Source organism: Ziziphus jujuba, chromosome 5 (assembly GCF_031755915.1).
Source record: "Ziziphus jujuba cultivar Dongzao chromosome 5, ASM3175591v1".
NCBI lineage: Eukaryota > Viridiplantae > Streptophyta > Magnoliopsida > Rosales > Rhamnaceae > Ziziphus > Ziziphus jujuba.
This window is the reverse complement of record NC_083383.1, coordinates 3,874,365-3,886,287: the sequence shown is the minus strand read 5'-3', so window position 1 is coordinate 3,886,287 and position 11,923 is coordinate 3,874,365. Positions and strand designations below refer to the sequence as shown.

Sequence of the window (11,923 nt, the reverse complement as noted above, 5' to 3'; positions counted from 1 at the left end):
TTTTCAGTCTTGTTGTTACCACAAAAGGTTGGGGGTATGCAGGGAGAGTGAACTGAACTGAAGAGATTTTGGGATTTTCTGCAATGTTCGTCAATGCAAAGAAAGGCTGAAAGGTACATAACCAACAAAAGAGAAAGAGAGAGGAAGACACACAGTATTCATTTAATGTGGTAGCAGGGAGAGTAAGAGAGAAGGATAGAAGTTAATGAGGGTAGATGAGAAATGAGAGATGGTCAAAAAATTTGTTTTAATATTTTCAACTGTATTCAAGACAGTCAATGAGAAATGAGGGTAGAGGAGAAATGGGAAACTGTTACATTTATTTTACACTTTCATATCCATTTATTTAAATAGTTTCCACAAGTGCACAATTAATTCCCTCCTAACAAGTCTCATTTGGACATACTACCATGGAGCCGTTCATGTAAAAGTGATTGGAAGAAGCTTGCAAGCTGGGAATCACATTTTACAATCTAAAACTAACTACATTTCAATGCATACCATTCAAACAAGTTCTAATGGTCAGAAACTAGAGAGCCAATATTTGAGAACTCAATTACCATCCATTTAAATTATCGTCCTTCTTATTTATTGCTTTTCCACATATCAAATAATATGGAGAATTTAATAATGAAATTGGATCCTTACACATCATATTGACATGAGAATCATGTACAAAAACTAAAAACAAAATCTGAATTAGCAAGAGGAAATTGGACAAGTGTTTTATGAATAAAAACTAGAGAATATTACAGCTCCTAGAGAATATTACAGCTCTTACAAAAGCCTCTGTTGGTATCAATCCCGAATTGACCCAATGTTCCCCATCAATGTCAAAATCTCAAACACCAACTGGCACCACAATTGGTATAATGCCAAACTTTAGTGACAGCATTAAAAGCATACGGGGTACCTCCACTAAAACGGAGACAGATTTGATACCTGGATGAAATCAAACGAAATATCTGCAGTTAGTTACAATATTTAGCATACAAGTTTCAAAGAAAATAATTATTGTAAATAATTAAGGAAAATTACAAAAGCATTTTGTTTTAAATCTCAACCTAAAAAAATGACTAACTTTTTATAATACTTGACAAAAAAGCATCTCTGATTTAATAAAATAAAGGATTCCCTCAAAAAAATTTTAAATAAATATAATGAGAACTGAAGACCTTAGCTGTCCTCATATGCGATAAATGCTATATGCAAACTGTGAAGAGTAGAATTATTGGTCTAGACATCAACAAAGGAAGAAAAATATCACAAAGCGAGTCATTATCAAACTGTCTTGTAAGTAGTAAGTATGCAAGTGGATATGCTGTCCCGAAGATTGAATTGGATAATCAAAATAATTAAGTCTTCCATCTAAATATCCTATTTCCATTCACTGACTTCATATCAGAAATTCTAAGGAAATTTCAGAAATCATGAAAGTAACAAAGTATCTAAAATGTCTATAAAACAGATGAAATTAGAAATGGAAAGGCTTGAAATTGTCACAGCAATTAAACATCAGCCACGGTAGTCAAGGATCACCTGCTGACAACACGATTAACTGTTGGTTGAACAAATATATGAACCCTGCAGAAAACAAGTAGTTGTCAATAAGCAAAAAATACTATCTAGTTTACATGAAAAGAATCATGAAAAGGAAACTCCATATGAATGATAAACTTTCTAAGTACCATTTTCCAGGGAATCATGTAAAAGGAAACTCCATATGAATGATAAACTTTCTATGTACTTTCATGATTTTCTTCATTTGGAAAATTCTCCTTCCCTATATTAGACTTCTTATCTGCAGAAACCTATATGAACAACATAAAATAAAAGTGAAAAATATAATGAGCACTGGGTAATAAAAACCACCATAGCTGAATATATTACCCTCGGTAGAAATGGAGGTTTCTGTTAACGTATAGAATGTGCAACCATGGAGTTTAAACAGTAAATTTCCCTTATGATTCTCATGTTGATAATGAAGTAAATGCAATAACTGACAGTTTGCATTAAACATTAAGGAAAACAAGAATTGTACATGACAACAATAACTGATAACAACGAAAGCAGTTATATTTAATCACCAACAGCAATTATAGTAATAAAATAACTATAACTACAATTATATTAAAACACAAATAAGCGTGCAGACAATTAAATTTAATAAATAAGCAGCATTCAATAATGGAAAACACACAAGACCCAAAAAAATAATAATAATATAAAACACACAATTACCATCTTTAGAATAACCTCCACAGCACCTTTGCCATCACCAAGAGCTCCATCTATTTCATCAATCACCTAGAGAAAAAGTAGTAACTTGTTTCTTCTGCATACATTCTAGAATAAGAAGGGTAACCATAAAAAATAATACCAACCAAGCACTTTGGCCTCGAGTCAACAGTGACAGAGTTCATCTGCACTACATCAAGAAACTAAAATGTTGTATAAAGTAACCTATAACACAAAGCAATACATTGTAATAGCTAGGGAAAAAAAAAAGAAAAAAAAAACACAAAGTAACTTTATACAAAATTTCCAATCTTGAAAGAATCTAATAGTCAGCAGATAAGAATTAATGCAGATCCATGTGAAAAAAAACAAAAACGAAAAAAAAAGAAAAGAAGAAGCATATATATACAAATACAGACCTCAGGGACCAAACCCATGGATTTCATTTGGTAAGAAAAGTAGAAAGTGTCCTGCAAGCAAGAGCTTTTCATGGTTCCAACGATGACAGAATGGAATGTATCCCTAGTTGGCTGTACTCCATCCAGCATCATATCATCATACACATCTCTCAGCAAGAAATGCCTACCACCACCGTTATTAAAAAAAAAATTAAAAAAAAAGAATACAACTTTCACAATTTCTCCCAAAAAAAAAAAAAATCCCAAAACCACAAAAAGAAAATCAAAATTAGAATCTACCTTCTCTGCGCGGTGAGAGAACCGATAACAATGTTACACTCAGAGACATTGCTTGCGTAGTTCCTCCGTCCCACCTCTCGCAGCAGTGAATTACGCTGCCCTGAATTATAACAATCTAAAATATATTATTTACTTAAAAAAAAAAAACTATTTCATTATTAGCGAAACGAGTAAGAAAATGTCTGGGGAAAAGCTTAAGAATTTGAAAATGGAGAGGAGAAGATTACCAGTGATTGATCGAATGAGCCTCATGCTTTCCTACTTCGCTGTTGCCTACCTGTTGCTTCTGCTTCTGCTCCTAGGGCTCTCTAAAACCCTGCAGTTTTCTCTCTAAGTCGCCTCTTCACCATCTCCTTCAAAACGCACAGTCTCCAAGCTTACAATCCGACCGATGCGAAAGGAAACAGAGGGCTCCTAATGGTCTGGATATTGATTATAAGGAGGAGAAAAGTTGGATGAAGAAAGGAAAGAAAAAAACATAGAAAAAAAAAACATAAGGGTATTTGGGGATTATAAAAAATTGAAGGGGTAGAACAAAAAAAATATCAAGTGAGGGGGCAAAAATCATTAACCTCGTCCCTATAAGAGTATTGGGCCTAATTCCCCAGTTGTAAATTTTGTTGGTCCATTCTAATTTGTAAAATTTATTTTGCATTTTTGAGGCCCAATTTGTTAGGTCTAGCCCAATTTGTTAGATCTTTCTACGTATGCGATCCATCTGGAAAGTGTTATTGTGTTCTTGCAAGATTGTAAAGGCGACCTTCCACTAGGGGAACATTTCTTTTCTTTTTTTATTTTATTTTATTTATTTATATATATATATATATATATATTTTTTTTTAACAGAGCCTATTGTTCCCTCTTTTTATCCTTAGGCGTCATGGGAATCCAACTTTGCAGTATGTTGCATCTCGTTTGACTATGTAATTATTCTTCCATTTTGTTATTTTATTCTTCCATTTTGTTATTATTAACTTTAACTTTGATTTATTTTCTTAATATGTCTGAACTAAATGAATATTAATCTCCTGATTTTGCACTATTTGCGTGCTATTGGCTGTTGTGCATGGAACATCCCCTCCCCTACCCATCCACCTTTTATGTGTGTTAGCATTCACTTATATACACCTATTTTGCCTTATAGTTGTTTGAGGTCGTCGGGGTGCTCGTGCAGCTGAATATGTGGAGCAAAATCTTTTTAGTTATTTGATTTATCATCCAAAGTTTATCTCTACACCAAATCTGCTATAGGACTGTGATTTCATATCCCCATAACTTGCATTTTATAATTTTAAAAGGAAGTTCTGGTACAAAATTGCTCCATGTTTTTGCAGCCTGATGCATACAGCAACGCATACTTTGAATTTCTGAAATCAGAAAACAATCAGAACAGAGATTCTGGATCAACTGCTTCAACTACCATTCTAGTCGGTGATTGTTTACTTGTTGCAAATATTGGGGGTTCTACAGCTGTTATATGGAGGGGTGGTAATGTTAAGACCATTCGTGATACATTCTGTTTTTATTTATTTATTTATTTTTTATTTTTGGTTATGTTTCTTTATTTTAGGATACAAATATCTATATGCCATTGGAACCTTTAAAAGGAATAATTACTTGAATGATGTTCACTTATTTCATGCTTTTTTGCCTATAATCCCAACTTGTGATTTCCTGCATCAATTGCTGTTTCAAGAGACCACAAGCCAGATCAAACTGATGAACGCCAACCCATTGAGGAGGCTGGAGGATTCGTGATGTGAGCCGGTAGGTTCTGCCTGGCATATTGTAAATACGTTTGTATTCCTCAAAATTGCTAGCATCATTTATGAATGGGAATGTATTTACAGAAACTTGGAGAGTCGGAGGTTCTCTTGCTGTTTTTGGCACATAATTCAGGTCTGGTTATGAATGTTGACATTTATTGCTGACATATTTGAGGTAATAATTTTCTTAGACGCATCTTTGCAAGATTTTGTATATGGAGGCTATAAGTTGCCTACTTTGTCCCTTTCAAAAGGTATGGGCATATTCATCTGCGTTTTGATTCTACAAATTTTTATTTTTTCAGAACTCTTTTCTAACTGCGTTTTCACTGAACTTCAATATTGAACGGCTTCCTATGAAGTACATTTCCGTCCCTAACGAGCTGCAGAACTTCAGCATGTTGCCACTGGGAAGCTAAGCATCAACTGAGCGAAACCCTAGCAACTTCTGGCTTATTCCAATCTGAAAATCCGATAAAGCAAAAGAATGTAGAAAAGGACAAAAACATGAAAGCCCCTGATAGGAGCACAGGTTGTAGCTTTATTTAAATTTCAGCAGTTTGGATAAAAGCAAACTTGGTAAAGATCCTATCAGGCTGATGTCTTGCTAGCACTCCGGTTCTGTCCTTACCCACAAATCTGTGAGTCACCTGTAGCTTCTACTTGAATATATTCGTTAACTTAAAGAGCTTTGGTTTTTAATTTCTGATTTTCTTTGAGCTTCTGCAACTCTTGGTTGTTGCCAATTTGTGCCTTTTTCACCTTGGAGAAGGTGATCGAACATGGTTTTAAGCTTGGAGAACTTTGATTTTGATTTCTGACTTTCCTTGAGCTTCTGCAACTCTTGTTGTTGCCGTTTTCACCTTGGAGAACTTTGATTTTAATTTTTGATTTTATTTGAGCTTCTACAACTGTTGTTTGTTGCCAATTTGTACCTTTTTCACCTCGGAGAACGTGATCAAACATGGCCTTCCTCCATCACCTAATAGAATGTTTCCTGATGGAAAGTTGTCTTAATAGTACTTTTTTGGTGAATTGTCCTAATAGCACTCCCAGCTAGTGCTAAAGATAATTTAAACCAAATATATATATATATATATATATATGTGTGTGTGTATGTCTACAGCATTAGGGTAGAAAAAAATAATAAAAAATAAAAAATAACTAGATGGGGGAATTTTATATGTAATTCCGGGTGAAAAATTTAAGAGAAGTTTATTTGAGATTAAAGATGGATAATAAAAATTGAAAGCGCATGGTTTTTGATATCTCAAAGCCATAAATCATAATTTACCAAAAAAATCCATAGGTCGTAAGCCGATTATATTTCATGGGGCCCATCAATCTGTGGTTTTGTATTGCCCAAGCTGACTAAGATTCTAGGCGGTACAAGGTTACTTGCGCTTGATGCTCGTTACTCTATATATACATGATGCGTAGGCTGAAAACGTTATTTACTTTTACCCACATCTCGCTCTTACAGCCTAGTGGTCAAACAACCTGAAAAGCTATTCTGGGTCCTAGGTTCGAATGTGGGCATTCACTGCACACATTTATTTTTCCTTTTATTTGGAGTTTTCTCTATGGAGCATAGAGACATTCGCTTGCTCTCCTCGCACTCTTCTCCATGGAATAATCTGCCAAAGGAACTCTTGGCGATGATCTTGAAAAGACTTGCTTTTGTTGATATAGTTTCAGTGAAATCCATTTGTTCTAATTGGAATATAGCTGTGCGATCATATATTTACACCCCATCTCCCCAAACTCCATGCCTAATGTTTCATAAAGGTTGGTCAACCAAAGATTTTGAGAGCCCCACCTTCTTCACCCTTGCAGAGAATAAGTTTTACCATATCACCAACGGCCATCCATACAACTACTATCGTTATGAGGTTGTGGGATTGTTGTATGGATGGTTGGTGATTTTCACCGTACCAGGATACCCATATATTATCAATCCATTTACATCATCATGTATAATCCAACTTCCGAAGCTAATCAAGTCCGAGGACAAAAAGAAGCGACAGCTTCTTTCAATTTCTAAAGCCATAATTCCATCTTATTTCTATAGTAGCAGCTTCTGGGTTGCAGTGATATATGGTCCACATCGGAAACGTCTTGGATTCTTAAAGCATTCACACAAAACATGGACTCACTTAGGTGGTGCATCTGAAGTCTACATCGACATAATATTCTACAATGGTATGCTTTATGCATTACGCAATGGAGGGGCAATTGAAGTTTGGGATTTTCTTAGTCCTTCTCCCAAGAAAGTTATGGATCTTGAAGTTGCTTTAGCTCTACCTCAATTGGTTACATATACAAAAGCTTTTTTGGTGGAATCGATGGGAAAGCTTTTGTTTGTTTTACGATTGACAGGAGGTGAATCACCAAATTTAATTGATCAATTTTTTGTCTATCAGCTGGATTGTGGTGGAGAAAGATGGATAACTGTGGAAACTTTATCCAATCAAGCTTTTTTTGCGAGTAAACACCAATGTGTTTCAATATATGCTCAGGACTTACCACAAGTGGAGGAAAATTCCATTTACTTTTTGACCACGGATTACACTACTTTTGGAATTTGCAACTTAAAAGAAAGAAGGATGATCAACAACACTTGTGCCATCAACAACCGTGAGAAGCCTACTAGAGCACCGTTTTGGTTTATCCCTAATCCACATTGGATGGCAAACAATGTAGGTCAGCTTCCTATTAGGTAATTTCATCTCAATCTCAAATAAAATTATATTGTTCTGTTTTATTTTTTACTTAAGTAGGGTGATTATATGAAAATAATAGTTCTAATAAACTTGATTATTAGCTTTCACAGAGAACATTACCTTTGGATACGAGCCAACTATATATGTTGATGAAATAATTACGTAAAGCTTGTTCAACAAGGTGAAAGAGAGTGTGTATCTGAGACTAAGACAAAACAATTTGTCTCATAAAAAGTGTGTTGCAAATAATGTATAAATATATGTGTATATATATGTGGAATAACAATTAAACAAATACAGGAAATAAATAAAACAAATTATTAAGAACCTGTATCTCCTTTAGTTTAGTAATTTGCTGGTTGGACAAATTATCCAAAGCCTGTGTGGTACTACAGTGTCCTTAAAACTATTTCTGTCCTACCGGTACAGGCGTTTTCCAACGGTCGTCTCCCATGATACAACGAATTCTCGAAGCTTTCCTTCGAACTACCTGTGAACTTGATCTTTACCACAGTACTCTACTATGCAATTTTTAAAATTGACTACTTGGACTATGCAAGACTCTAGTGGTAAAGCTCTACAGTTGGAACTTGCATAGGATAGGTAGATGTTACTTTTTGAACTTTTCCTTGTGAGACTATATCTTCTTTACTAACTAATGGTAGATGCGATATCTTTGAACAATTTCTTCGTTTGTGTAAATGAGAATATAGTTCACACATATTCCTTCCTGGTACACTTCAATTCTCATTGTTATGTTCATTTTGGCCTTGAACACCTGCCTGATTCTGCGAGAGTTTCTAAAGAATTGCGCCCTCAACAATTCTCCTTTGAAGCTATCACTTTTCTCTCTTACATAGGTGATTCATTTTTCCAATGTAATCAGCATCACTGTGCAAGGATTACTATACACACACTTATAGGAATCATTAAAAGCATACTTTATGCTTAACCTCTTTCTATCATTGTTTCATCACAGGAATGGACAGAGAATTAACCCCCACAGTGAACCATACCAGTCTTTATGCTTAACCTCTTTCTATCGTTGTCCTATTGAACCTAGATCTTAGGATCTCCAGTAAACTAGGTTGGGTTTCCATCGTATCACCTTTACTCACGGGCTTCAATCCTATTTCCCTCGATGATTTCTCAACTAATTCTTTATTTAACTCTTCGGTTAGCGGATCCGAAACATTATCTTTCGACTTTATATAGTCTATCGAGATAACTCCAGTTGAGATTAGTTGTCTAATAGAATTGTGTCTACGACGAATATGTCTAGACTTTTCATTATATATCACATTCTGTGCCCTGCCAATCGCAGATTGACTATCGCCATGTATACTTATTGCTGGCACAGGTTTAGGCCACCTTGGAATGTCCTCCAAAAATTGGCATAGCCATTCAGCCTCTTCATTACATTTATCTAATGCGATGAACTCAGATTCCATCGTGGATCGAGCTATTACTATTTGTTTCGAGGACTTTCACGTCACAGTTGTACCCGCTAATGAAAATACATAGCCACTAGTAGATTTTGAATCCTTGATATCCGATGTCCAGTTAGCATCACTGTATCCTTCTAATACAGTTGGATATCTTGTATAGTGCAGTCCATATTCACGAGTATATCGTAAGTATCTTAATACGCTAACAATTCATTTCCAATGATCATCATTCGGATTACTCGTGTATTTACTTAGTCTACTTATAGCGTAGGCTAAGTCTGGTCTTGTACAATTTATTAAGTACATCAAACTTACAATTACTGTAACACCCCGTCCCGAACCATGTCGGAATTTTTGCACGTTTACCGAAGTTGACCGTTGACCGTTGACCGAAGGGGGTCAAAAGTTGACTTTTTGACCGGGTTGGAATTCTAGGTTGACTGAGGTACTGTTACGAAGTACACGTTGGCACGAGTTCGTAGACTGGTAGCACGTTGAAAACGGAGCTACGGTTTGAAAGTTTTGAGCAAAACAAGTTGAGGTCCAAACTGTCCAAGGGATGCCGGAATTGACTTTTTATTCATGCAAGGTTGAGCTTTGACTCATGCATGGTTGTGAAGTGCTCGTCGATACGAGTCCGTAGACTAGCGGCACGTCCGATTTGGACATGTGGTTTGAAAGTTATGGACCTGTAAAGTTTTTCAAATACTGTATTATTTTAATATTATTTTTACACGCATAACGAGGTGCCACGTGTGACTCAATGAAGGTGGCCATGTGTCACCATGGTGAAATGCCACATGTCAACCATGTGAAAAAAAAAATCAAATTATATTATTATTTTTGAATAATAATATTATTATTAATATTATTTAATTATTTCTTTTTCTTTTCCTTTTTCTTTTTCTTTTTCTTTTTCTTTTTCTTTTCTTTTCCCCACGTGGGAAAACACCAATCCTTTCTTTTTCTTTTTCTTTTTCTTTTTTTTCTTTTTTCCTTCTTCTTCCCCGAAATACACACACACACGCAGCTTTTCTTTCTTCTCTCCCGACCGTCCCTCTCTCTCCTGTGTTTCAAATTCCGGCCACCCATAGCCCTCACGCACCAGCCACCAAGGAAGCCTGCCACCTCGCGAGCTCGGCCGCCAAGTTTCACGGCCAGCCACCTCCGGACGCGCGCCGATCGGGCCGGAGAAGCCGCCGGCCGGCCAAGTTTCTCTCTCCTCTTTTCTTGTGTTTTCCGGCCAGCCCACTCCCAATTGAGCCTCCTATCCCCCTATTTTGGGTCCTCTGAATCCAAAAATGGCCTCCAATCCCAAAAATTCGAAGCGGTTTGCGAGATATGGAGAAGTGAACATCGACCGAACCTTTCCGGCCAAATTCCGGCCACCTCCGGTGGAATTGGGGTCGACGGAGACCGGATTGGTGATCCTCGTCCCACAAGCTTCGATTCGGTATATCATTCGCCTATTTTGGTTAACGTTTGCGTTTAAGCCCCCGGGTACCGGTATTATTTACCCGAATAAAATATTATTTTATTTGACTGTCTGTGAATTTTGTTCTAGGAGCACCGGTGAGTCGTAGAATTGATCCCGTGGTGGATCTTGGATTAATTGCGTGTTCCAGGTGAGTGACCCACCTTTAAAAATATTTTTGGGATAATTAATTGTATTTATGTGGTATTAATTTGATATTTGTAATTTCTGCTTATGTGGTGTACTTTAAATATAATCGGAAAAAAAATATTATTTTATATATATTTACCCATTGGTAATAAATGGAAATTTTGGGATCATTAAGAAATTCCCGATTATTATTTTATTGTGGTTTAATTTATTACTATGCATGAGCGAAGTGGATTTCAGTATTAATTGTACATGATTTTAAGTAATAATTTCCGGGCATAATTGGGTTAAATATTTTACGAAAATATTTGGTTTAATTTTATAAATTATGCCCGCGGTATTTCAATTGTTGAATCTCGTATTACGAGAAAAGGTATGGTTTTATCTGTTATCGATGTTTTCGTACCGGGTTGTTGAATAAAAATATGTGGGATGGTGTTTTGTGAAAATTTGGTATACTTCCCACGGTAATTTTGTAAAACGGTACGGTTGGTTATTATTGTTATTTTTAGACGCACTCATACAGTATTGGTGTTCTGGTGTATGGTGTATGGACACGTGGTAGTGCGCGGTTATTATCTGGTTTAGCGCACGGTTATTACTTCACCCGTGAGTTGCCATTGGACCGTGGGCAGGCAAGGTTATTGTTGTGCACAGCCGCCCCCCCTCCTTGGCCGGGTGATGGTTTTTAGCAGTCGGTACTGTCGGGACGCCGAAGTGACCACTGCAGGTTTCTCTCTTTAACCTCCCGCCAGTCGGTGCTCGGGACGCTGGGTATCGGAGGGCATCACCGGTATATGGTGTGGTGCGTCAGGTGTAATTGTCGGTGTAAATTGCAATTAAAGTTTAAAACCCCAAAGGTGTTCAAAAAATTATTTATTATAATTTATTGCAGTTATTTATATTTGGGGTATTTATGTATTTATTTGTTTATTTGTTGTTTATTAATTTGTTTGGTTCCTTGGTTTTTGGGAAGTACGTACAAGGGTTTTGTGAAAATGTTTTAAAAGGGGAACATTTCAAACAGAGTGAATAGTGAGGGTTTTGAGAGAAATTATTACTTCAAATATTTATTTATTTATTTATTAATTGTTCGGTATTGATTTATTAAATTCCTTTATTTTTATATTATTAATATTAAAGGTGTATAGTAGTTAGGGTTACTCACTGAGATGATTAGCATCTCACACTCTTAAATTCCGTTCCCCTAGGTCCATGTTGGAGACGTTGATTGTCCGGGGCGAGCCCAACGTCTCAGTTCGTTGCCGAAGGTTCAAGCAGTTTTTTTTCTTCCCTTTTTCCTCTCGACCTTGTATTGCTTCTTTATCTGTCGTTTTATAAATTCCTCATGTATCTGTATAATGCTCTGTATACTGTATTGGACGTGTGGTTGTTATTTATGCACTGGGTTGCTGCTGTTGTTTTA

General features: G+C 36.1%; 1 protein-coding gene and 1 long non-coding RNA gene across 2 annotated transcripts; both read left to right on the top strand.

The window, feature by feature from the left end:
* Nucleotides 1-6,285: 6,285 nt before the first annotated feature.
* On the top strand, nucleotides 6,286-7,425 carry LOC107433654 (putative F-box protein At4g17565). Its single transcript, XM_016044972.3, has one exon. It carries the CDS (start codon nucleotides 6,286-6,288, stop codon nucleotides 7,423-7,425), a length of 1,140 nt encoding a protein of 379 aa, XP_015900458.3.
* A 2,461-nt stretch (nucleotides 7,426-9,886) lies between these two features.
* Nucleotides 9,887-11,923, top strand: LOC132803873 (uncharacterized). The gene is made up of 3 exons (XR_009639119.1): nucleotides 9,887-10,326; nucleotides 10,438-10,498; nucleotides 11,709-11,923. It is a non-coding gene; the product is annotated as an uncharacterized LOC132803873 (long non-coding RNA).

What these genes read in the sequence shown, in the direction of transcription:
- LOC107433654 (XM_016044972.3), top strand. Translation starts at nt 6,286, where the DNA reads ATGGAGCATAGAGACATTCGCTTGCTCTCCTCGCACTCTTCTCCATGG.